This window comes from Pleurodeles waltl, chromosome 8, assembly GCF_031143425.1.
Source record: "Pleurodeles waltl isolate 20211129_DDA chromosome 8, aPleWal1.hap1.20221129, whole genome shotgun sequence".
Taxonomy (NCBI): Eukaryota; Metazoa; Chordata; class Amphibia; order Caudata; family Salamandridae; genus Pleurodeles; species Pleurodeles waltl.
Genome location: NC_090447.1, coordinates 1,545,665,872 through 1,545,693,637, shown reverse-complemented (window position 1 = coordinate 1,545,693,637; position 27,766 = coordinate 1,545,665,872). Strand labels below are relative to the sequence as shown.

At 48.1% G+C, this 27,766-nt stretch overlaps 1 protein-coding gene across 4 annotated transcripts in view; it reads left to right on the top strand.

The window, feature by feature from the left end:
* The window catches only part of LOC138248972 (uncharacterized), a 268,238-nt gene that overhangs the window by 220,328 nt on the left and 20,144 nt on the right, over window positions 1–27,766 (top strand). For 3 of the 4 annotated variants that reach the window (XM_069203021.1, XM_069203022.1, XM_069203023.1), the window contains one exon: window positions 7,614–8,676. The exons of the other annotated variant lie outside the window; for it this stretch is intronic. In XM_069203021.1, coding sequence (XP_069059122.1) covers window positions 7,614–8,197 — 584 coding nt within the window. In that variant the 3' untranslated portion in view covers window positions 8,198–8,676. Of the gene's footprint in view, window positions 1–7,613; window positions 8,677–27,766 lie in introns of those variants that run through there. 4 annotated transcript variants of the gene reach the window in all.

Below are 27,766 nucleotides of genomic sequence, written 5' to 3'. Positions count from 1 at the left end.
GGTATCAAAAATTATGGTCGGTAGCTGTTTCTCCTGTTCCAAGTGTGGAATCTCTCAGATGCTGGCGTATATCCAGTGCTACCGCTTCCCCTTTAATGTTACTGAGTATTATTGAGGAGACTACATCAAAGTTATGCATTGATTTCATCCCCAAGTCTAGGGCTGGAGCAGCCCCGTGTTCGTTAAACACTTCCGGTAAATTGGCAAGTGTCGGGGTACCATGTGTGGTAGTATAAATCGCAGAGAAGACTGTACCCCATTTGGCGCAGTCATCCACTGAGGGAACCATTCTGAATGACAAACACATTATGAGAATTCTGTTTTCCCTGTGGCCCCGTACGGGGAAACACAGCTACCAGCTGATTAGTTTTCTGGGCTATCCAGAACGGGATTTTCTCTTGTTCTGTGGGCACTTTGTCCATGATAGAATGTACTGTTTATGGATTAATCCCAGTAGTGGCCAATTGATATCCAGCAGGTGCTGGTGGTGCTGCATGTGCTGGTGTTGTGTTAAAAGTTTGCATTATGAACTGAACAAGTTGTCTATATAGTGTTACTACCTCATTGTAAAGATTGCACAGATCTGCTGCCTGCATGTTTTGTACTCGTGGGTGAGGTGTGTATGTGGCAAACATTGGCCACGTTAGTCCATCATTACCTAAGGGATCTACTCTTACGTGTTGTATTACGTGTAGTAGGATGTCATTAAACCAGTTCTGATGTTCTTGATACGTAACCGGTATTTCAAGATACTGATATGTTTGGTCCGCTGTGGTACTTTTGTAATTCTGTATGTGTGGAATGTAAATGTAGTGGTATCTTCATCAGGAAAGGTAATCCAGGTATAGAATGTTTTTGTTTGGTAAGCTTCATTAGCTTCAACAATGAATGTAACATCCCCGCCCTTATGTGATAAGCCATGTGCTATTAGGTGGATTGTTAATGCATGTCTGACATTCTCAGGAATGTCTATGGCATCAGCCATATTATGAAATGGGTAAAGAGATGGAACATCAAACGGGGAGAAAGGTCCTTTTAAGAGTTCGAGCTCGAACAGCCTACAGCCTAGTGAGGTGCTCCCTGTTCAGCTGAGGAGGATCATCCCCAAGACCATGGACGTCTCTGTATTTTGGTACTTAGGGTACCTGTTGTGTGTGAGACAGAGATAATCAGGGTATCCGTAATTTAGTGCCAAAACACCATCGTTGGTTGCACTTTGTCGTAGTTGGACTCTTGCTCTAGGCAAGACTGCTGGTTTATGGATGACAGCACTTTTGTTTGTAGACGACTGGGCCATTCCTACAGCAAGTCGCAACTGGTGGCCCATCCCTCCCGGCTCACAAGCAGTACCTCACCAAAAACCCAAACAGTAAACGATGATTTGTGTCAGCCTTTCTGCATGGACTCAAGAGTGCAACATCTCAGGGGAGTCATGGTTAAATAAAGATTACCCTTTTCTCACATGAGCAACATGTCTCAATCACACATAGGCAATGAAGGAGATGCAGTGAAGTTTTCAATATGTTTTCTTAACAAGACTGCAATCTACTGTAAAATGCTTGGGCTGCAATGATTAGGATAACGAACAATGCAAGAAACAGAATTGTAAAAACAAGAGTCGTGAAAATAAAGACCCCCACCATTTTGCAACAACATGAGATGTGAATAGGCCCTAAAACCCTAGCATGATGAACCTAATCTCTAACCTAAAGAAAGCTAGATGTGATAAACCGAATCTGATAGTACCATGTCCATGAGAAGAGCCCCCCAACCCTTGTTACCTTAGAATGAGGTATCCAGATCAGACTCCGTGGGGACACAAAGGGGGTCATTCTGACCCCGGCTGGCGGCGGCAGCCGCCGGCCTGGCTGGGGCCGCCAGAATACCGCTGCACGGTCAAAAGACCGCTGCGGGTATTCTGGGTTTCCCGCTGGGCTGGCGGGCGACCGCCAAAAGGCTGCCCGCCAGCCCAGCGGGAAACACCCCTCCATGAGGATGCCGGCTCCGAATGGAGCCGGCGGAGTGGAGGAGGTGCAACGGGTGCAGTAGCACCCGTCGCAAATTTCAGTGTCTGCTAAGCAGACACTGAAATTCAAAGTGGGGCCCTCTTACGGGGGCCCCCCAGGGGCCCCACGACACCCCATACCGCCATCCTGTTCCTGGCGGCCGAAACCGCCAGGAACAGGATGGCGGTCGGAATCCCCATGGCGGCGCAGCAAGCTGCGCCGCCATGGAGGATTCCTCAGGGCAGCGGAAAACCGGCGGGAGACCGCTGGTTTTCCCTTTCTGGCCGCGGCTGAACCGCCGCAGTCAGAATGCCCTTGGGAGCACCGCCAGCCTGTTGGCGGTGCTCCCGTGGTCGTTGACCCTGGCGGTCAACGACCGCCGGGGTCAGAATGACCCCCAAAGGCTGGTCTGCATCAGGGTGATGTGTAGCATAGATAGTGTTGATGGCATCTGGTAGGAATCCCTCTGATAACCTTGTCTGCGTGAGATGTATTTATACAGATCTTGTAGGACCTCTGACGCAGGTATGTTCCCAAACATTAGATAAGAAGGCATGCTTGGGGCAGCAACTCCATAAACAATTCCCTCCAAAAGTACATTATGGGGGTGATTCTATGTCTGACGGGCGGCGGAGGCCGCCTGCCAGACTTCCCCCACCAAAATACCGCTCCGCGGTCGAAAGACCGCTGAGGGTATTTTGGGATTTGCCCTGGGCTGGCGGGCGACCGCCAAAAGGCCGCCCGCCAGCCCAGGGCAAATCAACCTTCCCACGAGGACGCCGGCTCAGAATTGAGCCGGCGTAGTGGGAAGGTGCGACGGGTGCAGTGGCACCCGTCGCGTATTTCAGTGTCTGCAAAGCAGACACTGAAATACAAAGTGGGGCCCTCTTACGGGGGCCCCTGCAGTGCCCATGCCAGGGGCCCCGCGGCACCCCCTGCCGCCATCCTGTTCCTGGCAGGAGACCCGCCAGGAACAGGATGGCGGTAGGGGGTGTCAGAATCCCCATGGCGGCGGAGCGCGCTCCGCCGCCATGGAGGATTCACAAGGGCAGCTGAAAACCGGCGGGAGACCGCCGGTTTTCCTTGTCTGACCGCGGCCGAACCGCCGCGGTCAGAATGCCCTGCGGGGCACTGCCGGTCTGTCGGCGGTGCTCCCGCCGACCCTGGCCCCGGCGGTCTCTGACCGCCAGGGTCAGAATGACCCCCTATGTTCCTGTCACACGAAGGTGGGAAAGAACATGATGTAAATATCTACGTATATCACTTTGTCTTTGGCGCTGATAGTGACGCCTTCACAGATTGGCACTGATAACGTGAAATCAAAACATCTTCCTAACTACAAACATAGCAACCATCTTTGAAGAAATAATTACGTAAATGTGCTATAACAGAGCAGGCTAAGTAGGTTAAAAGTCACTAGGTGACGGGGCACAGGTCTGCAAGCCAGAAGGCTAAGCTATCTCCTGATTCCCAATAAAACCAAATAGGATCCAAAACAAAACGAGGAGGAATAAAAATATTTCACTTCGTTGAACCATGCTAACACCGTCCCTGGGGTGGCGTTAGTGTTTTGCACCTTCTAGTAAATCTGGGTCAGCGTCAAAAGCAATGGATGTTGCGGTGGAACGCCCACAGCAACACCGATTGTACACCCCTCTGATGCAGAAAACTGTGTTGGAGGGGCCCATTTTTACAAGGTGGCATTAAGCCACAAATTAGCACCACCTTGTAAATGTGGCCTCAAATCGAAAAATCATAAAAATGTTACTAGACCTGCAGGTTGAGTAGCTTAAATAATCTACTCAACCTAACTGTAATGTACTTGACCTTGGAAACGGCTCTCAAATTGTGTGATCCTAGGGAATTATTGTATTTTACAGTCGCCTTTTCTTCATTCTCACATATGAATGCACCTTCAAATATGTGAGTTGAGCATTTCTGCTGTAAAAAATCCTCTTTAGTTTGATTAAATACACTAAACGATTGCTCCATGTATAATAAATCCAGCACACATATAGGGTGCACATGATCCATGCATGACTTGCCTCTTAGTTTACTAATAGCTCTGTCATCAGGGCAGGACTGTTTCACAGTTTATGTTTAAACAATCACTTTTAATTATATTACTAAATCATGATGTGGCAGCGCTCTGTCATTTACAGACATTAAAGAAATGTCCAAAAACCTTCCCACTAATTTGCAGCTTTACTGATAAAACTATATATGTATTAAAAATAATCTGTGAAAATTGGATTTCAGAAAACATTTATCATTTGCACATTACCAGGTAAAGTGTTCTGACTTTTTTTTCATCCTATTAAAATATTTCTTCACACAGAAGCATAAAAAATGGTCTTTCACAGCTACTGAAATATATTTTGAAATGTTTGTAAAGTTGACTTAGTTATATAAATGGGTGTGTTAGGAAAAACCTGATACCAAAAGCCTTTCATTTCACATAGGTCAGACAGTTCACCTTACAAAATCCTGGAAATGTGCAGTCACAAGGAAAAGTATTTGCACTGGAAGAAGACAAACTCACTTTTGACCTCTGTCTCTGAACACAGAGCAAATGTGATAAGAATAAGATTTAAAGGCATCTTAATTGATAATTCAGTTTCTGACTGAACAGAACACCTGTTCTTTGTCCACTCGCCAGAAGGGTCGAGTGGAATCTAAAAATAGCTCCACCTCAGAAAATAAAACTTGCCATAGTGAGTGGTCAAGTAGATTTTTCGAGCCCTGCTCTTCACTCTTCACATTCCCCCACAGCACAAAATGGCAATTCTTCTCAGGCTGGCGTCCCCACATGCATTTTCGATTGCATGGTCTGGCATATTTGCCCACGCCTTTCCTCCAATTCCTCCCCTTTCAAAAGTCCTCCGGAATCTGAAGGCCAAGCCCTGCAAGATGATACTCATAGCTCCAGCATGGCCGCGCCAGCACTGGTTTAAAAGCTTCTCATTCTTTCAATGCAGCGTCACATTCCACTCAAACTGATCCCATTGCTACTGACAACGAACCAGGGACACGTTCTACATCCAGACCCCAAGCCTCTTCGGTTATCAGCCTGGCTCCTGAGTTCCACAAATTTGGACACCTACACATTCCTTCAGTTTGCAGGGACATATTAACCAGAACAAGGGTGGACAGTACTAACAAAACGTACCGCTTAAAGTGGAAAAGGTTTTGCATATGGTGTCAAAGAGCTAAGGTACATCCTATCTCTTCTTCACATGACGAGGTTTTACCTTACCTTTTAGATCTTGCTCAGTCAGGCTCAGCTCATGCCTCCATTAAGTTACATCTTGCAGCCATTTTGTGCTTGAGGAGATCACCCAGAGCACCATCCCTGTGGTCTGGCAAGCTCATTAAACAATTCCTCAAAGGATTATTCAAAACATTTCCACTGATGAGGCCTCCTCCTTCACTGTGGCAGTTTAACACAGTACTTTCACAGTTAACGAAACATCCTTTCGCGCCTATCCATAAAGAGGATATAACATTTCTCTCCTGGAAGGTAGCTCTACTCCTCGGCCTCACAGGGGGTGAATTAATGAAACTCAGGCCCATATTTATACTTTTTGATGCAAAACTGCACCGGCGCAGTTTTGCGTCAAAAATATCACCGCCGGCTAACGCCATTTTGGTGCGCCGTGCGGGCGTCATATTTATACTTTGACGCACGGCGGCGCAAACAACAGGTGGGAGTCATTATTTTTGACGCACACCGCAGCGTCAAGTCGTAAAGGAAAACGACGTTAACGCAGCGGAAATGCCTGTGGGTCGATTTACGACACCGCAAACCGGATATGCGCCGTTTTTTGTCGCAATAGCATTAAAAAAAAACGCGAACACTGCCAGTTCACCAGAGGAGAGCCAAAATGGATCCCAGATGCCACTACAGACCCAGGAAGATGACAGCAGACCAGGACCCAGCCAGGAGGACCCACACAAGATCCAGGACACTTTTAAGAAAAAAAGAAAGTGTCGCTTCAGTGCAGAGGAGCAGGAAATCCTGGTTAAAGAGGTGACAGCACACCAGCACCAACTGTTTGTCACCTCAAAGTTGCCAATCAGTAGGAGAGAGGCTATATGGCAACAAATTGTCGACAAGATTAACAGTGTGGCTGATGTACGCAGAACAGTCATCGAGTGCAAGAAACGCTGGCATGACTGCAAACGCAGGACCAAGGAAAAGATGGCAAGGAACAGGAAGGCAGCACTGCAGACTGGAGGGGGGAGTCCAGCACACCAGGAGGCCCTGGACCACATGGAGGAGATGGTCACAGCTGTCATCCCTGAGGATATCGTCACAGGGATTCAAGCACAGGACAGCGCAGACTACCAGGAGACAACGCACATGCAGGGTAAGTCGCATGGGGATTTGAAATGCACTAATGTCAACTGCAACCGGGGGGAGGGAATACCTACTACAATTTGCATGTAAGTCATCATATACATGGAGTGGCATGGGTAAAGGGGCACGGCAGGGGGGCATGGCCCGTTCTGAGAAGACCTGGGGCCCACCATTACACAAAACCAACAACAGTCCCATGGGGGCATGCTGTCATGCCAACGATGGAGCAAAGGGAAAGCCACGACAGGAGGGAAGGCCACTACGTCAAACTGACATCCTGGCACTCGTCAGCCAACATACCTCCTACATTAACTAGGGCCCTATTAGCAATCCTCTAGCCAAACTGACAACTGCAATGTAACTGCGACAACAGTTGCCACTACCACCTCTGATCTGTGTGCAGCTCAAGTAGCCAATGGCAGTAACCTCCCCATGGAACATACATACCTAAATTAGGGGGTGAGGATGACATCTGCAACAATCTCCTGAAACAAGACAAAGGCCCCAGTACTGTCAAATGTCAATGCCCATAGTTGTCACAAACATCAGCCAAAGTAAACAACAATAGGAGCGACACAGCACTAAGGACACACCCATGCTGCATATGTCAGGGTCCATCCTGTGCCTGGGTAACAAGGCAACATCACAAATGTCATACTGCTCAGACAACAGCATTGAGGAGGTGACACATGTAACTGGTCACTGAAATACACTTGCACAGTCAGAGGATGAAATAGGACACTGATACGACTATCAGGGCAATCCAATGTAACACACATTACCCAACATCAGCAGGACCCATTAACAATGTCAACATCCATATCAGATCATAACAATGCCATGCTTAGGATATGCCACATGTCAATTACATTTAAGTCGATGTGAACGATCAGGGATTGGGCAGGTCCAGATTGTTAAGTGTGCTGCCAGGGCCATAAGAACACCCACAGTCAGTGAAAGGTCTCACCATGAGAATGGATGTACACGGAGGGTCGAGTAGGACAAGAAGGTGGTAATTCTCGATTTGCCATAAAGCAACACCTAGAGGCGATGAGGCTGACAAGTCTGATAACTCAATACCATACATGTGACACACAGGTGGGCCATAGGCCTGAAACAATGCCCATCTGAAGTACTGAAGATATTAATACAAAACAAGATCACAAAGTGAATTCATCAAAAGGCAGGAACGTCACGTCAAAATTGTCACAACACAGACGCACTAATTGTACCCTGTTTCATTGCAGAGAAAGATGGATCTCCTGCCGATATGCCTGTCCCAGATTTCCCTGATGACATGGATGACGAGCCGATAAACATTCCCCAGGAGGCTATCCAAAAGGTCCTTGAAACCCTCCAGACCCCACCTTCAGTCACAATGAAGAGCACAGAACAAGCAGCCATCGCAGAGGATCCACCCACCACCCCAATTGCAAGACCTGCCAGCTCCAATACAGCTGAGGACTCAGACGTTACTGGCACCAGCTTTGAGAGAACTGTAGTTGGAGTACAGCGGGAGCTGGCCAAGGAGGTGCGGGTCGGGATGCAAAATATGCCAGCCAGTCTTGAGGGGGTGCGTTTGTGCATGATGTCATCTGCAGATCAGGCAGCAGCTATGCAAGCCCTAACATCTATCTTGCGGGAACTGCAGAAAACCCAGAAGGAAATCAGCAGAGCTGTAATACAGTTGAACACCTACAACAGCAATCCTGTCAACGCGTGCACGAATGCAACATTGAACCCCTCAGGGCCGACCTGGCTGCCTACCATTGTGATGTGGCTGCTATTCTCAAGAACCAGCAGGCCCTCTTTGCAGCAGTACTGCCCTTAAGACCTTCACAGGGAGCAGCCACCAGGATGTCTGACTCCACGTCTTCTAACACTGAGGTGTATGTTGCCCCTTCACAACCAACAACAACACGGACAAAGCAGGCAACACACACATCAGAAGAAAAAGACATGGAACAGATCACATTCACAAGGAAAATGACCCGGAAGCACTAGTCTCTGCCACATGGCCGACATTTACCAAGGTCCTGCGCTTTGTAACTTGCCAGTCTTGCAACAACTGTACTCAAGCACTGTTCTGCAAACCACTGTATATCTTGTCACCCAGCCCAGTGATTGTCTCTTTCCTACTCATTGGCTAAGTCTGTCCCTCTGCACTGTCTGAAACAGCAACCTCAGCATGACAAAAGCATTTTGGTAAACCCTTGTGTTGGATCACAATGGAAGATATCACTATAATGGACTCACAGTCATGCACAATGTACATATAGCACTGCAGCACTTTTCAATAAATAGCACTTACACAACAAATCTGTCTCTGGGTAATGTGACATATCAACTGCGCAGTAGATAATTGAAATGTCCCTACTGTCAACGTAGCTTGTCAATACAACTGTCCAGATATTATGTAGTTAGAGAAATCTGCAGAGTGACCATGATTGCATCATACTCTGTCCATCCTGAAGGAATAATCTGATGAAGTGAGAAACCATAGACCACCATGCTGTGTTGGACAGAAGAATGCTTCCTCAGGGGATAACTAAGTCATCAAATAGTGCCCGCTAAATGTTGTCAATGTGCAAAAATAACACAATAAACATGCCACACTAATCCAAGTAAACACTAAAAAAACTGCACAAATGAAGGTGTCTGAGTTAACGTACAAATAGGTAATCATGCCGAACTGTGTCACAAATGATGTATGAGGGTCATGAAGACAAGAATACAAGATTGCCAATGAGAACTCATCTTTTAAGGGTGTGCATGATCATAACACTGCAGTCAGACCTAAAACTGTTTCCCCAATATCAAGTCTGGAAGCACTGTTAGTGACTTTGAAAACACACTTATCAACAGAAACACATTGTCATCCATATTAACTGTGATTGGTGGTTGCAACAAAGGATAGACACTTTGCAAGATAGCTCTGGGTTAGCTGCCAATCGTACAGCTCAGTTGGGATTTGTTTGTAGCATTGGACACAGATGTTATAGTACAAAAGAGATGTACACGGAATCCAAACCCACAATCAAGTACCATTCAACACATACTATTAAGGGGTAACCAAATATTTATTAAAAGCTAACCATAGATGAGGAAACTGAGGGAAAAATCTTACCTACCCTAATCTACCCTGACTACTCATTACCCACAACTGTCCCTAACTAACCTAAGCTACACTTACTTATCACATGTAACGAAACGTTTTAAACATCTACCCCCCACCCCCCTTATGAGACGGGACACATTGAGGATAACACATACTAACCTAAACACATACTAAACTATCCGAAACAAATATATATTTTTTTGGTAAATAGTTTTTTTATGTTTTTTGCTTTTTCTGCTTTTTTTAAATTTATTTTTTACACACTAGAACCCCAACATAGAGTCCCCACCCACCCACACATGTAAAAGTCAAAAAAAGAAACAAGCAGGACCCCCTACCCCCCACCCACTAACACTGACTAAACTAACAGCCTACACTAACCTAACACTAAGCCCCCTAAGCCCACTAAGTATAAGAACAAGGAAAAAGGAGGGAGGGTATCATGTCCATCTATTCAACTGTCTAGAGGTTGGCCACCCGGAGGGTCCTCTTTATATCCTTGACCCGCCGTTTAATGTGCCCCACGTCCCGGCTCAGGTGGCTCACCTTGCGCAGCACTTTGTCCATCTTGTTTTCAAGTCTATTGAAGGCGGCAGGGTCAACAGCTGGAGCAGTGGCAGTCTGGGTACCGGTGGAGGAGGTCTGTGTGGGCTGTCCTGCACCGGTGGCAATGCTGGGGCCAGGAAGTCCAGCAGATGTAGATTCAACAAAGGCAGCTGTGGGTGGGGCCACCTGGCTCTCATTGGTGGTTGTTTCTGTGGTGGCTGTGGTGGGCACAGTAGGCCCACCCTGTGGGAAGGCTCGCCATGCCCTGGAGGCACGTTCATGGCGATATCGCCGGGCCATCCTCTGGAACCCCGACTCCACCAGCAGGATGTGCTGGTATCGCATGGCCCGACGCTGAAATTCACGGACCTGGTCTGGAGTCATGTTAGCTGCTGTGAAGACAAATGCAGATATGCCATATTAGTAACTGCATTGTGTGAAACAGCACAGCAAGTTAATCAGACAATACATCTACTGTACTTCTAACAGCTCATATCACGATACAGAGCATTGAATGTCCCTGAGGAAGTACATGGCAGGCCAGACAACAAAGGTCACATCACACAAAGCACATTCATAACCCACAAGATGGGTAACAACTGGCCTTGACTTGCAATCTGAGTTCTGACAGTTAACATCTAAGAATCATGCTGCATATCCTCCACCAAGAGCTGGGCTACAAATGTCAGTGTACGGAAAGCAAAACTAAAGCCACATGGTCTGCAAGTTGTAACTGGACTTTCCAGTATGGTACCAAGTGCCAAACCTGAGTGTGTATACTAGTATGCAACCAAACCGTCACTTATTCACAGGTATGTGTAACATACTGGTAGCATCAATACTAGGTATCCCATTCACAAACCCATGGCCATGTTTGAGGGGGGGCGGTGGATACACAACTATAATTTGCCAACAACATGTACACCGAGGAGTGTATAGGCTAATCCACACATGTTTGTCTCTACAGACACACCACAGGTAAGGTCTATCTACATTTTGGAGTCAGAAAACCCTAGAGCACTCATAGGGTCAGACATGTCAGGAAAATCAGAACTTAGTACACAACATATACTTCCAGTGAGGCCTGACTTACATCAGACACAGAGTTGCTAGAACACCCATGATTATGAATTGCATGCACACCTAGGCCATTACACTCAGGTTCCACAGACTTGATGCACTACATGTGGAAGTGCATGCTGCTAGGAGGTTCTACCTACTGTTTCAAACTTACGTAGGTAAATAGTGAAGCAGATGTCTATTGGGAAGCCAATAGCTCCACCAATCTAAGAGAATGTGGGTCTGACAAGCTGACTAAATAGGGGCTGACTTCCATTGTGACTCTTGGTGATACAAGTGTCAGAGACATGACTATCCCCTGTACTCACAGTGGGGCCTACAGGGATGTCCTACAATCCCTGCATGATACCATTGGATACGCATTGGCTATCTCAAAACATGTGAAAACTGCATTCCCACTCATGGAACAAGTGAAAAACTTGACCACAGCATCACACCTTGCTATGCGTCCAACTCACACGAGTCCATAACCAGCAAGTGTAGGAAAGTACCATCTTGCCTGGCATGTTACCCCCATTTTTCACTGTATATATGTTGTTTTAGTTGTATGTGTCACTGGGACCCTGGTAACCCAGGGCCCCAGTGCTCATAAGTGTGCCTGAATGTGTTACCTGTGTAGTGACTAACTGTCTCACTGAGGCTCTGCTAATCAGAACCTCAGTGGTTATGCTCTCTCATTTCTTTCCAAATTGTCACTAACAGGCTAGTGACCATTTTTACCAATTTACATTGGCTTACTGCAACACCCTTATAATTCCCTAGTATATGGTACTGAGGTACCCAGGGTATTGGGGTTCCAGGAGATCCCTATGGGCTGCAGCATTTCTTTTGCCACCCATAGGGAGCTCTGACAATTCTTACACAGGCCTGCCACTGCAGCCTGAGTGAAATAACGTCCACGTTATTTCACAGCCATTTTACACTGCACTTAAGTAACTTATAAGTCACCTATATGTCTAACCTTTACCTGGTAAAGGTTAGGTGCAAAGTTACTTAGTGTGAGGGCACCCTGGCACTAGCCAAGGTGCCCCCACATTGTTCAGAGCCAATTCCCTGAACTTTGTGAGTGCGGGGACACCATTACACGCGTGCACTACATATAGGTCACTACCTATATGTAGCTTCACAATGGTAACTCCGAATATGGCCATGTAACATGTCTATGATCATGGAATTGCCCCCTCTTTGCCATCCTGGCATAGTTGGCACAATCCCATGATCCCAGTGGTCTGTAGCACAGACCCTGGTACTGCCAAACTGCCCTTCCTGGGGTTTCACTGCAGCTGCTGCTGCTGCCAACCCCTCAGACAGGCATCTGCCCTCCTGGGGTCCAGCCAGGCCTGGCCCAGGATGGCAGAACAAAGGACTTCCTCTGAGAGAGGGTGTTACACCCTCTCCCTTTGGAAAATGGTGTGAAGGCAGGGGAGGAGTAGCCTCCCCCAGCCTCTGGAAATGCTTTGTTGGGCACAGAGGTGCCCAATTCTGCATAAGCCAGTCTACACCGGTTCAGGGGACCCCTTAGCCCTGCTCTGGCGCGAAACTGGACAAAGGAAAGGGGAGTGACCACTCCTCTGACCTGCACCTCCCCTGGGAGGTGTCCAGAGCTCCTCCAGTGTGCTCCAGACCTCTGCCATCTTGGAAACAGAGGTGCTGCTGGCACACTGGACTGCTCTGAGTGGCCAGTGCCACCAGGTGACGTCAGAGACTCCTTCTGATAGGCTCCTTCAGGTGTTAGTAGCCTATCCTCTCTCCTAAGTAGCCAAACCCTCTTTTCTGGGTATTTAGGGTCTCTGTCTCTGGGGAAACTTTAGATAACGAATGCAAGAGCTCATCCGAGTTCCTCTGCATCTCTCTCTTCACCTTCTGCCAAGGAATCGACTGCTGACCGTGCTGGAAGCCTGCAAACCTGCAACATAGTAGCAAAGACGACTACTGCAACTCTGTAACGCTGATCCTGCCGCCTTCTCGACTGTTTTCCTGCTTGTGGATGCTGTGGGGGTAGTCTGCCTTCTCTCTGCACCAGAAGCTCCGAAGAAATCTCCCGTGGGTCGACGGAATCTTCCCCCTGCAACCGCAGGCACCAAAAAGCTGCATTACCGGTCCCTTGGGTCTCCTCTCAGCATGACGAGCGAGGTCCCTCGAATCCAGCGACTCTGTCCAAGTGACCCCCACAGTCGAGTGACTCTTCAGTCCAAGTTTGGTGGAGGTAAGTCCTTGCCTCACCTCGCTGGGCTGCATTGCTGGGAACCACGACTTTTGCAGCTACTCCGGCCCCTGTGCACTTCCGGCGGAAATCCTTTGTGCACAGCCAAGCCTGGGTCCACGGCACTCTAACCTGCATTGCACGACTTTCTAAGTTGGTCTCCGGCGACGTGGGACTCCTTTGTGCAACTTCGGCGAGCACCGTTTCACACATCTTTGTAGTGCCTGTTTCTGGCACTTCTCCGGGTGCTACCGGCTTCAGAGAGGGCTCCTTGTCTTGCTCGACGTCCCATCTCTCTGCTGGTCCAATTTGCGACCTCCTGGTCCCTCCTGGGCCTCAGCAGCGTCCAAAAACGCTAACCGCACGATTTGCAGCTAGCAAGGCTTGTTGGTGTTCTTTCGGCGGGAAAACACTTCTGCACGACTCTCCACGGCGAGAGGGATCCTTCCACCAAAGGGGAAGTCTCTAGCCCTTTTCGTTCCTGCAGAAACCTCAGCTTCTTCTGTCCAGTAGAAGCTTCTTTGCACCCGCAGCTGGCATTTCCTGGGCATCTGCCCATCTCCGACTTGCTTGTGACTTTTGGACTTGGTCCCCTTGTTCCACAGGTACCCTAGATTGGAAATCCACAGTTGTTGCATTGTTGGTTTGTGTCTTTCCTGCATTATTCCTCTAACACGACTTCTTTGTCCTTAGGGGAACTTTAGTGCACTTTGCACTCACTTTTCAGGGTCTTGGGGAGGGTTATTTTTCTAACTCTCACTATTTTCTAATAGTCCCAGCGACCCTCTACAAGGTCACATAGGTTTGGGGTCCATTCGTGGTTTGCATTCCACTTTTGGAGTATATGGTTTGTGTTGCCCCTATCCCTATGTTTCCCCATTGCATCCTATTGTAACTCTACATTGTTTGCACTGTTTTCTAAGACTATACTGCATATTTTTGCTATTGTGTATATATATCTTGTGTATATTTCCTATCCTCTCACTGAGGGTACACTCTAAGATACTTTGGCATATTGTCATAAAAATAAAGTACCTTTATTTTTAGTATAACTGTGTATTGTGTTTTCTTATGATATTGTGCATATGACACTAAGTGGTACTGTAGTAGCTTCACACGTCTCCTAGTTCAGCCTAAGCTGCTCTGCTAAGCTACCATTATCTATCAGCCTAAGCTGCTAGACACCCTATACACTAATAAGGGATAACTGGGCCTGGTGAAAGGTGCAAGTACCCATTGGTACTCACTACAAGCCAGTCCAGCCTCCTACAGCAAGCACAACACATAACAGACATATCAACACTTACTGTAGTGGTCGGGGTCCTCAAATGTCGCCACCTCTCCCACAGTGTAGGGCGCTGGTCCACCTGTAAGGTATGGAAGGAAGAAATGTGCTCAAAATCTGTGCACATTGCAACATTTTCAGTATAATATACAATGTGTAGGCTGAATAAGTAAATGACAGCCATTCAGACATGATGGTACTGCATCTGATAGTTCACGCCCAACTTGTACATAGCATGGGTCTCCTGTGACAGTTACACACATATCTGCACACATACATTGGCCCTAACTATCATGTGGTTGCAAACTTGACCCATAATTGGTGAGCACGAAAAAATATGGAGTGTAATCGTCTCATCATGTGCATCCAAGAGAAACATCCAACGCCTGGTACTTGAGGACTGCATTACCAGTCAAACATGCCTTGTGGCCATGACACATTTAGTGCACATAGGCCCAATGTACAGAGGGAGGGTCAGGGACTCATGTAGGCCATCCTGTTGTTACCGTATAGTCAATTGATGTGGCCCAGCTATGGTGATTTGCACCAACCATGGAGATGTAAAGCCATGTGCATACACTTGGTCTGCCATCCATATTTGGATTGTGGCTCAACCGATTCCAACAAACATCTTACGATGTTAGCTGAGGACACCTTACACCTTTACACGATGTATTCAAATCATGAACTGACATTTATCCTAAAAGATTAAGAAACACAATAATCCCACACATTCATAGTACCTCTGTGAACGCTTTCCTTCCTCCACACTCACCAGACTCACATGAGACCAATGTTTGAGCCACTTTGCTATTATAAATTGTTGTGAAGGCAGCACTCATTTTCAGCATCATGTAGTGATTCTAAAGTCAGTCTAGCAATTTGCGTCAACATAGTTGCCCTAAATGTTGGTACATCTGTACTTCTCTGTCAATAATACCCTATATAGACATGATTGGCTCCTATTTTGTTAGCTGTGCTCACAGAAAGGCCGCACCAATTTCTTTCATGGTAAAATTACCTGTACGTTTGCTGAGCACGTGCTACCTGACAGCTAGAAATTGTGATCCTTGCCATAGTGCATCAATGATCCCCTTATATGTCCCCAAAATTACACACAGTCATCAAGTTAGCTGGCAGATATTGCATTAATCCACTGATGTCACAACAGAGCATTCATTTGTGCACAATAACAATAGTCGTACTCACCAACAGTGCCACCAATCATGATTCCCAGGTGGTCCAAGAGATCCTGCTCCCTGGTGATGAGGTCAGCCCACCGGTGTTTCAGCTGGTGGTCACTCCTCTGGCTGGCATACACACGCTGCAGGTGATGCAGCACCTTTCCCCACCGGATTCTGCGCGCCTCTGTCGGGTAGCCCTGTATGACCCTGCCCCCTGCCTGGATCATGAGCGGCAAGAAATGTGTCACCAGCCAGATGAAGCCCCCCAACTCCTCTTCCCCCATTCTGCCAAAACGTGGCCTACCAGACATACTTCTAATTGAAGAAAAGGAATAGGGGTAAAAGAAATAGAAAGGGGAAATGGGTGTAAGTTGGGGTAAAAATACAGAAAAAAAATAAACCTAAACGCTAAAAGAGCCCAACTATCCCCAAATTAACACTACTCACAACAGACTCCCACAAATCAAATCAAATCAAATCAAATCATTAACATTTATAAAGCGCGCTACTCACCCGTGCGGGTCTCAAGGCGCTAGGGGGGAAAGGGGGGGTTATCGCTGCTCGAACAGCCAAGTCTTTAGGAGTCTCCGGAAAGCGGAGTGGTCCTGGGTGGTCCTGAGGCTGGTGGGGATGGAGTTCCAGGTCTTGGCCGCCAGGAAGGAGAAAGATCTCCCACCCGCCGTGGAGCGGCGGGTGCGAGGGACGGCAGCAAGTGCGAGGCCAGCGGAGCGGAGGGGGCGGGTGGGGACGTAGAAGCTGAGGCGTCTGTTGAGGTATTCCGGTCCCTTGTTGTGGAGGGCTTTGTGTGCGTGGGTGAGAAGACGGAAGGTGATCCTTTTGCTGACAGGGAGCCAATGCAGGTGTCTCAGGTGTGTGGAGATGTGGCTGTTGCGGGGTACGTCGAGGATGAGGCGGGCCGAGGCGTTTTGGATGCGTTGCAGGCGGTTTTGGAGTTTGGCTGTGGTCCCGGCGTAGAGGGTGTTGCCGTAGTCCAGGCGGCTCGTGACGAGGGCGTGGGTCACGGTTTTTCTGGTGTCGGCGGGGATCCAGCGGAAGATCTTACGGAGCATGCGGAGAGTGAGGAAGCAGGCGGAGGACACGGCGTTGACTTGCTTGGTCATGGTGAGAAGAGGGTCCAAGATGAAGCCGAGGTTGCGGCCGTGGTCTGCGGGGGTCGGTGCGGTGCCGAGGGCCGTGGGCCACCAGGAGTCGTCCCAGGCGGACGGGGTGTTGCCGAGGATGAGGACTTCCGTTTTTTCAGAGTTCAGCTTTAGGCGGCTGAGCCTCATCCAATCTGCGACGTCCTTCATACCCTCTTGTAGGTTGGTCTTGGCGCTGGCGGGGTCCTTGGTGAGGGAGAGTACAAGTTGGGTGTCGTCGGCGTAGGAGGTGATGATGATGTCGTGCTTGCGTACGATGTCGGCGAGGGGGCTCATGTAGACATTGAAGAGTGTCGGGCTGAGTGATGAGCCTTGAGGTACGCCGCAGATGATCTTGGTGGGTTCTGAGCGAAACGGAGGGAGGTAAACTCTTTGGGAGCGGTTAGCGAGGAAGGAGGCGATCCTGTCCAGGGCCTGGCCTTGGATCCCGGTGGAGCGTAGGCGGGTGATTAGGGTGCGGTGACAGACGGTGTCAAAGGCAGCCGAGAGGTCGAGGAGAATGAGGGCGACTGTTTCACCGTTGTCCATCAGGGTTCTGATGTCGTCTGTGACTGAGATGAGGGCGGTTTCCGTGCTGTGGTTGGTTCGGAATCCGGTTTGTGAAGGGTCGAGCAGGTTGTTGTCTTCCAGGAAGGTGGTCAGCTGTTTGTTGACGGTCTTTTCTATTACCTTGGCTGGGAAAGGTAGAAGAGAGATGGGGCGGAAGTTTTTCAGGTCGCTTGGGTCAGCCGTAGGTTTCTTTAGTAGGGCGTTGACTTCAGCGTGCTTCCAGCATTCGGGGAAGGTAGCAGAAGAAAAAGAAGAGTTGATGACGGTCTGGAGGTGCGGGGCGATGATGTCGTCGGCTTTGTTAAAGATGAAGTGCGGGTAGGGGTCCGAAGGGGCGCCGGAGTGGATAGAGTTCATGATGGATTTGGTTTCTTCCGTGTTGATGTGGGTCCAGTTGTTGAGGGTGATGTCCGGGGAAGCGGGTTCAGTGGTGTATGGTTGGGTCTGGTGTCCGAAGCTGTCGTGGAGGTCGCTGATCTTGCGATGGAAGAAAGTGGCGAGGGATTCGCACAAATCCTGTGAGGGCGTGACGGCGTTGGCGCTGGCGCTGGGGTTGGAGAACTCTTTGACGATGCTGAAGAGTTCTCTGCTGTTGTGGCTGTTTTTGTCTAGTCTGTCGGTGAAAAAGTTCCTTTTGGCAGTGCGGATCAGGTGGTGGTGTTCGCGTGTAGCGTTCTTGAGGGCGGTCATGTTGTCAGCGGTGTGGTCCTTGCGCCAGGCCTTCTCAAGGGCACGACAAGTTTTCTTTGATTCTTTGAGGGTGTCAGAGAACCAGAGAGGTTTTTTGGTGTTGGTCTGTCGATGCGTGCGTTTGAGGGGAGCAAGGTTGTCAGCGCAGTTGGAGATCCAGTTTGTGAGGTTGAGAGCTGCGTCGTTGGGGTCGGTGGTGAGGGTGGGTTGGTTGGCGGCGAGAGCGGAGAAGAGTTGCTCTTCAGGGATCTTGTTCCACTGTCGATGAGGGATGGGTTGAGTGCGGAGGTGGGAGGTCTCGCGTCGGAATGTGAAGTGGACGCAGCTGTGGTCGGTCCAGTGTAGGGCAGAGGTGTGGCTGAAGAAGACGTGTTTGCTGGCGGAGAAGATAGGGTCGAGCGTGTGTCCGGCGATGTGGGTGGCGGTGTTCACCAGTTGTTTGAGGCCGAGGTTGGCGAGGTTGTCGAGCAGGGTGGTGGTGTTGGGGTCGTTGTTTTGTTCCAGATGGAAGTTGAGGTCGCCTAGGAGGATGTAGTCCGGTGAGGCGAGGGCGTGCGGGGAGATGAAGTCGGCGATGGCGTCGCTGAAAGAGGCGCGAGGTCCGGGAGGACGGTAGACGAGGGATCCTCTGAGGGTGGTCCTTGGGTCGGTGCGAATCTGAAAATGCAGGTGTTCAGCGGCGAGGGGGGGGTCTTCGGTGGAGGTGGTGACGCTGATGGAATCTTTGAAGATGATGGCGACACCTCCTCCTACTTGGTTGGTGCGGTCTTTTCTGGAGATCTTGTAGCCTTCGGGGATGGCGGTAGCGATGTCTGGAGCAGAGGAGGCGTTCATCCATGTCTCCGTGATGAAGGCGACGTCCGGGGCTGTGGAGTCCAGGAGGTCCCAAAGTTCAACGGCGTGCTTGTGGACGGAACGAGCGTTGATCAGGATGCACTTGAGGTGGTTGATGGCGCGTGGGCTTGTGGTCGTGGTAGTTGCATGGTGGAAGATGCGTTTGCAGGAGTTGCAGGCGAAGGGTCCATGGGTGCGTTTGGGGTGAGCTAGGAAGCAGGTTTTGGAGCGCCCTGGGTTGAGGGCGTGGAGGGTGGTGGGGTCGTAGCGGATCAGCGGGGCTTGGGGGAGCTGGGGACCAGGGGTCGTGGCGCTGGGCGCGGGCCAGGCGCGGACGGGCGCAGACGGGCTTGCCTCTGGCAAGAAATACACAAGATAAATGGACAAATGTAGACAAAACACAGTACTATAGTATACACAAACAAACTTTATTTCACAAAAGGACTTTACAGATAGCACACAGGACAAATACAGCACAAAATCTCTGTACAACACTCTCTACACAGCCACACAGTCTAGAAGGATCATAGACTGCAAAGTGAAAGTGAAAGTACACCCACTGTACAAGATCTGTAAACAGGATATCCTATTACATCACTTCTTGAATGAAAAGTCCCGCCTTTTTCGCGTTATGCGTCAATTTTTGTTGCACAAAACTGTATTTGCGTCATTTTTTTTGACGCACAGACGTGAATATTAACCCGCATCCACATAATGATACATGGACTGTACAAATATCTGGATGCGGGCTATATTTCACTCCTGTGCGTAAAAAAACCCAACACAAATACAGTTTTGTGCAACAAAAAATGACGCACACCGCTAGGGACGTCAAAATTACAGTGCATTAACTAGTTTGGGGCCTTTTTACATGTTTTTTGGTTATTTTACATTTGGAACACATCAGAGATTGGCTAATTGAAGACAGTATGGTGTTGATGGTGTATGTTCACATGCGTGACATCATACTGCAGCGGAACATCACCCACTACACCCTTCACAGAATGTTTACACTTGGCTGACATCATAGATGGTCATATGTGTGGCCCACATATATGTATGTCACAAATTGTGCATCATTGCCATAAGGAGAGGATAGCAATGTGACGAACATATATACAATACCTAATTGCCTTTGGCTCAAAGTGTGTGACAACTAATTTGGTGGTTGACCAAGTGTGTGTGTACATCACATGAAGCATTATTGTACATTTGGTTGTATGAATGTGACGTCCATGTGTCCAACCCTAAGATGCAAGTCAAAATTGGAATGAGCAAGGGCATGTGTTAGTCATACATGTAACAACACCCGCAAAGTATACTTCCAAGTTTTAGGGTCACGTAGACACCACATGTGACATAGCAGGCACCAGATGGATGGCAGACACATATTCATGTCAAAGGTCCACAATTTCTACATCCTATGTCCTAGAGTATTGGTAAGAGCTTCCTAGGCACTAGTTGATGAGTCCCACAGTGAGTCATACATATGCATTGAGGAAGTGGGTACCATGTTGTTTGCACAGACAGACAAGGGTCAATCTCATATGTATGATGACACCACAGTTGAAGCCATAGAAGTAAGCCCCAACTTTCAAGTGGCTGTGGTAGACCAGCATACAAGACAGCACGTGTCCACATATTTCCAGTGATCATTTGCACATAGGTGTCTTGTTCATGTGTGTGGTCCAATGATGATCCTGTCGATTTTTGGGGATGTAATTTGTCACAGTTCGGACCAGGACTCATCATGAGTCAGTGGCAGCTATTCCTGTAACTACTGAGTATCCTTTGTTGATCAATGTGAGTAAAGTAGATGTGGACATGTGAACCAACATGTGGATGGTCCCACCCTGTCACTAACGACGTGTAATGAGACAGTCAACAGGGCAACCTTGGTGTGCTGAGTGAGATAATGTCTCAATTGTCATGTTCCGGCAGGTGTCATTACAACATTTGTACACAGGTTGGCCTCTGCACTTCCCACTGCATCTGGGAACATCATAGCCTCTGTGCTGTTTATTCTAGCAGCTATTCAGCACACACGGCCCATCACTATGTTGTGCGCACTGTGATGATGTGTGTGAACTGTCATGGTTCGGCCATTTGTGTAATAGTCATGTACATTATCAGAGGTTGCTGGTTGTGCTGAAAGCCAAGCCCTGCCTATGACCCTGGGACACTGTCACACTTTGTCATTCAATCATAAATGCAACCCAGAAAAGGGATGGGCCACGAATTTTGCATTTCCAAGAGGATTTAACTCAAATGGTACAGTTAAAAGGCAGATGATGCTATACAATGTATTTGTGTATGCATGGTAGAAGCCCATGGCCAATGCCCCCTGATGAATGGCAGGTTTGCCAACGCAAGTGTGGTACATATGTAGACACAGGGATACTTTAGTGTGACGCACAGACAGTTGCCAGTCAGGATGACAGAATGCAAGATGATTCAGGAGCCAGCTACTGGACAAGTTACATAATCAGTGGTCTGACTGAGACTGTTTGGAGGACAAACTATACAGTTGACATGTCAATCTGTGTATGTCCTGTGTTTTTGAAGGTGACAAATGAACCCAAGGGCTGTGTTACACAGCTTAATTACTATCAATGGTTGACGATGTATTTGACATAATGGCTACTACTATGCTGTTCCAGGCATCATCAGGGGCAGTGCTTTTTGTAATGGGTGGTGTGCATGGAGGTATTCACAGGTGTGGGCTGCATCTGTTTCTCACCAGTCCTGTAGGTGAGACTTGCATTCTAAAGGCCAACAGACAGTTTCACAAGGGGAAGCAATCTACATGTGCTAACAGGGCTTTGAAACTAGAAGACAGTGTATAAATTGACCTGACGTCCATGCAGTCAGATGTTCTTTGACAATGGCATACCTTAGTAAAGGGTGTAGCACACTGGTTTGCTAATGTTGGTCTGTGTTTGTAGAGGAGGTATTATCAGGGTACACATCTTATTATTCCAGGGACCTCTTCCGACAGGTGGGTTGTGACCAGGTGCATGGGTGTGTGATGAGTTCGGATATGGGCTGACATGTACATGGAATGTCCTGTGCGCAATGCATGTCATATGTGTGGCACTTGTGCTGTCTATGTTCTGCTTCCATGGAACTCTAGTCACAGATATTCCTTGCAAATATTGGATGCAGTTGGACTAACTGCTGTCAAGGGTCTTGTCGGACATTCCTGTTAGTGATGCCAAAGCACATTGACTGCCTCATGTATGAGGCTTGTGTGAGAAAGTAGCCTCTTTCTAGCCTTGTTACCCCCACTTTTGGCCTGTTTGTGAGTATATGTCAGGGTGTTTTCACTGTCTCACTGGGATCCTGCTAGCCAGGGCCCAGCGCTCATAGTGAAAACCCTATGTTTTCAGTATGCTTGTTATGTGTCACTGGGACCCTGCTAGTCAGGACCCCAGTGCTCATAAGTTTGTGACCTATATGTATGTGTTCCCTGTGTGATGCCTAACTGTCTCACTGAGGTTCTGCTAACCAGAACCTCAGTGGTTATGCTCTCTCTTTACAAATTGTCACTAACAGGCTAGTGACCAATTTCACCAATTCACATTGGCATACTGGAACACCCTTATAATTCCCTAGTATATGGTACTGAGGTACCCAGGGTATTGGGGTTCCAGGAGATCCCTATGGGCTGCAGCATTTCTTTTGCCACCCATAGGGAGCTCTGACAATTCTTACACAGGCCTGCCACTGCAGCCTGAGTGAAATAACACCCACGTTATTTCACAGCCGTTTACCACTGCACTTAAGTAACTTATAAGTCACCTATATGTCTAACCTTTACCTGGTAAAGGTTGGGTGCTAAGTTACTTAGTGTGTGGGCACCCTGGCACTAGCCAAGGTGCCCCCACATTGTTCAGGGCAAATTCCCCAGACTTTGTGAGTGCGGGGACACCATTACACGCGTGCACTATACATATGTCACTTCATATGTATAGCATCACAATGGTAACTCCGAACATGGCCATGTAGCATGTCTAAGATCATGGAATTGTCACCCCAATGCCATTATGGCATTGGGGAGACAATTCCATGATCCCCCGAGTCTCTAGCACAGACCCGGGTACTGCCAAACTACCTTTCCTGGGGTTTCACTACAGCTGCTGCCAACCCCTCAGACAGGTTTCTGCCCTCCTGGGGTCCAGCCAGGCTTGGCCCAGGAAGGCAGAACAAAGGACTTCCTCAGAGAGAGGGTGTTACACCCTCTCCCTTTGGAAAAAGATGTCAGGGCTCGGGAGGAGTAGCCTCCACCAGCATCACCAGCCAGTCTACACCGGTTCAGGGATCCCCCAGCCCTGCTCTGGCGTGAAACTGGACAAAGGAAAGGGGAGTGACCACTCCCCTGACCTGCACCTCCCCTGGGAGGTGCCCAGAGCTCCTCCAGTGTGCTCCAGACCTCTGCCATCTTGGAAACAGAGGTGCTGCTGGCACACTGGACTGCTCTGAGTGGCCAGTGCCAGCAGGTGACGTCAGAGACTCCTTCTGATAGGCTCTTACCTGTGTTGCTAGCCTATCCTCCTTCCTAAGTAGCCAAACCTCCTTTTCTGGCTATTTAGGGTCTCTGCTTTGGGGAATTCTTTAGATAACGAATGCAAGAGCTCATCAGAGTTCCTCTACATCTCTCTCTTCACCTTCTGCCAAGGAATCGACCGCTGACTGCTCTGGACGCCTGCAAAACCGCAACAAAGTAGCAAAGACGACTACTGCAACCTTGTATCGCTGATCCAGCCGCCTTCTCGTCTGCTTTCCTGGTGGTGCATGCTGTGGGGGTAGTCTGCCTCCTCTCTGCACTAGAAGCTTCGAAGAAATCTCCCGTGGGTCGACGGAATCTTCCCCCTGCAACCGCAGGCACCAAAAGACTGCATCACCGGTCCTCTGGGTCCCCTCTCATCATGACGAGCTTGGTCCCTGGAACTCAGCAACTCTGTCCAAGTGACTCCCACAGTCCAGTGACTCTTCAGTCCAAGTTTGGTGGAGGTAAGTCCTTGCCTCCCCATGCTAGACTGCATTGCCGGGTACCGCGTGATTTGCAGCTGCTCCGGCTCCTGTGCACTTTTCCAGGATTTCCTTTCTGCACAGCCAAGCCTGGGTCCCCGACACTCTAACCTGCAGTGCACGACCTCCTGAGTTGTCCTCCGGCGTCGTGGGACCTTCTTTTGTGACTTTGGGTGAGCTCCAGTTCACTCCTCTTTGTAGTGCCTGTTCCGGCACTTCTGCGGGTGCTGCTTGCTTCTGAGTGGGCTCTTTGTCTTGCTGGGCGCCCCCTCTGTCTCCTCACGCAATTGGCGACATTCTGGTCCCTCCTGGGCCACAGCAGCATCCAAAAACCCTAACCGTGACCCTTGCAGCTAGCAAGGCTTGTTTGCGGTCTTTCTGCACGGAAACACCTCTGCAAGCTTCTTCACGACGTGGGACATCCATCCTCCAAAGGGGAAGTTCCTAGTCCTCTTCGTTCTTGCAGAATCTACAGCTTCTACCATCTGGTGGCAGCTTCTTTGCACCCTCAGCTGGCATTTCTTGGGCATCTGCCCACTCACGACTTGAGTGTGACTCTTGGACTTGGTCCCCTTGTTCCACAGGTACTCTCATCTGGAAATCCATTGTTGTTGAATTGCTGGTGTTGGTCTTCCTTGCAGAATTCCCCTATTACGACTTCTGTGCTCTCTGGGGAACTTAGGTGCACTTTGCACCCACTTTTCAGGGTCTTGGGGTGGGCTATTTTTCTAAACCTCACTGTTTTCTTACAGTCCCAGCGACCCTCTACAAGCTCACATAGGTTTGGGGTCCATTTGTGATTCGCATTCCACTTTTGGAGTATATGGTTTGTGTTGCCCCTATACCTATGTGCTCTCATTGCAATCTATTGTGACTATACATTGCTTGTATTGCTTTCTATTGCCATTACTGCATAATTTTGGTATTATGTACATATATCTTGTGTATATTTGCTATCCTCATACTGAGGGTACTCACTGAGATACTTTTGGCATATTGTCATAAAAATAAAGTACCTTTATTTTTAGTATATCTGTGTATTGTGTTTTCTTATGATATTGTGCATATGACACCAGTGGTATAGTAGGAGCTTTACATGTCTCCTAGCTCAGCCTAAGCTCCTCTGCTAAGCTACCTTTTCTATCAGCCTAAGCTGCTAGACACCTCTTCTACACTAATAAGGGATACCTGGACCTGGTGCAGGGTGTAAGTACCCCTTGGTACCTACTACAAACCAGGCCAGCCTCCTACATTGGTTGTGCAGCGGTGGGATAAGTACTTGCAACTACTTACCACTTTGTCATTTTGTACTTTTCATAAGAGAAAAATATACAAAGCAAATTCAGTGTATGTACACCTAACCAAAAAGTTTTGCTTTTCTTCTCTTACTCTATTGCTAAGTGCTGAAAAGTACCTCTAAAACTTTCAAAAAGTTTCTTAAAACTTGAAAAAGTTTTTTTTCTGTTCCTTAAAAAGTTCTGAAACTTTTTCCTTCTTTTTCTGTCCCTTAAACCCTTTTCTATCATGTCTGGTACAGGTCAAACTCTGGATCTGGCCAGCACAGCTTATGACCACCTTAACTGGAAAGGTGTAAGGAGTCTCTGCATTGAAATAGGTTTAGGGGTAGGGAAGAATCCCTCTAGAGAATTGTTAGCTAATATGCTCATAGAAAATGATAAGGCCTTAGCTGGCACATCAGGTGACAGATTAGCTGATGGTTCACACTCTGATTCTGGGGTAGCCCCAGCAAAAGTGTTATATGAGAATCTTCCCAACCTGCCCCTTAGCAGGCCACCTAGCATGGCTGGTACTAATGTGAGCTCTCATCACAGTAGCAATATCACTCCTTTAGGCCAGGTTGTTAGAGTGCCATCTGTTAGGGACAGGTCTCCCTCTGTCCATTCACACCATTCTTCTGTGTCTAAGCATGCCCAACCCACCCACCCTGATGACAGAATGTTAGAAAGGGAGCTCAATAGATTGAGAGTGGAAGAGTCCAGACTGAAGCTTAAACAGCAACAGCTGGCTCTAGACAGGGAAACTTTTGACTTAGAAAAAGAAAGGCAGAGGTTGGGGTTTGGACCCCATGGTGGCAGTAGCAGTATTGCAGATAGTAATCCTGTAAAAGAGGAATCTGCACAAGATAGTTCCCCCTTACAAGGAGGGGGATGACATTAACAAGTGGTTTGCTGCACTTGAGAGGGCCTGTGTTGTACACTGGGTCCCTCAAAGGCAGTGGGCTGCTGTCCTATGGCTATCTTTCAGTGGAAAGGGTAAGGATAGGCTCCTTACTGTGAAGGAAAGTGATGCCAATAATTTTACAGTTTTAAAGAATGCACTCCTAGATGGTTATGGCTTAACCACTGAACAGTACAGGATCAAGTTCAGAGAAACCAAAAAGGAGTCTTCACAAGACTGGGTAGACTTTGTTGACCATTCAGTGAAGGCCTTGGAGGGGTGGTTACATGGCAGTAAAGTTACTGATTATGAAAGCCTGTATAATTTAATCCTGAGAGAGCATATTCTTAATAACTGTGTGCCTGATTTGTTACACCAATATCTAGTGGACTCAGATCTGACCTCTCCCCAAGAATTGGGAAAGAAGGCAGACAAATGGGTCAGAACAAGAGTGAACAGAAAAGTTCATACAGGGGTGACAAGGATGGCAAGAAGAAAGATGGTGAGAAATCTCAGGATAAGCATGGGGATAAGGGTAAAACCAAAGATCCTTCTTCAAATCCTAAACACTCTTCAGGGGGTGGGGATAAAACAAATTCTTCCTCTTCTTCACAACCTGCACACATTAAAAAGCCTTGGTGCTTTGTGTGTAAAAACAGAGGCCATAGGCCGGGGGATAAGTCCTGTCCAGGTAAACCCCCTGAGCCTACCACCACTAATACATCAAGCTCTAGTGCCCCTAGCAGTAGTGGTAATAGTTGTGGGACTGCTGGCAACAGTCAAACTAAGGGTGTAGTTGGGTTAACTTATGGGTCCACCATAGAAACTGGGGTAGTCAGTCCCAAGACAGTTTCTGTCACACCTAGTGGCATTGGCCTTGCCACACTGGCTGCTTGTCCCCTTACAATGGATAAGTACAGGCAGACAGTTTCAATAAATGGTGTTGAGGCCCAGGCCTACAGGGACACAGGTGCCAGTTGTAGGAGGCTGGACTGGCTTGTAGTGAGTACCAAGGGGTACTTGCACCTTGCACCAGGCCCAGTTATCCCTTATTAGTGTATAAGGTGTCTAGCAGCTTAGGCTGATAGATAATGGTAGCTTAGCTTAGCAGCTTAGGCTGAACTAGGAGACGTGTGAAGCTACTACAGTACCACTTAGTGTCATATGCACAATATCATAAGAAAACACAATACACAGTTATACTAAAAATAAAGGTACTTTATTTTTATGACAATATGCCAAAGTATCTTAGAGTGTACCCTCAGTGAGAGGATAGGAAATATACACAAGATATATATACACAATAGCAAAAATATGCAGTATAGTCTTAGAAAACAGTGCAAACAATGTATAGTTACAATAGGATGCCATGGGGAAACATAGGGATAGGGGCAACACAAACCATATACTCCAAAAGTGGAATGCGAACCACGAATGGACCCAAACCTATGTGACCTTGTAGAGGGTCGCTGGGACTATTAGAAAATAGTGAGAGTTAGAAAAATAACCCTCCCCAAGACCCTGAAAAGTGAGTGCAAAGTG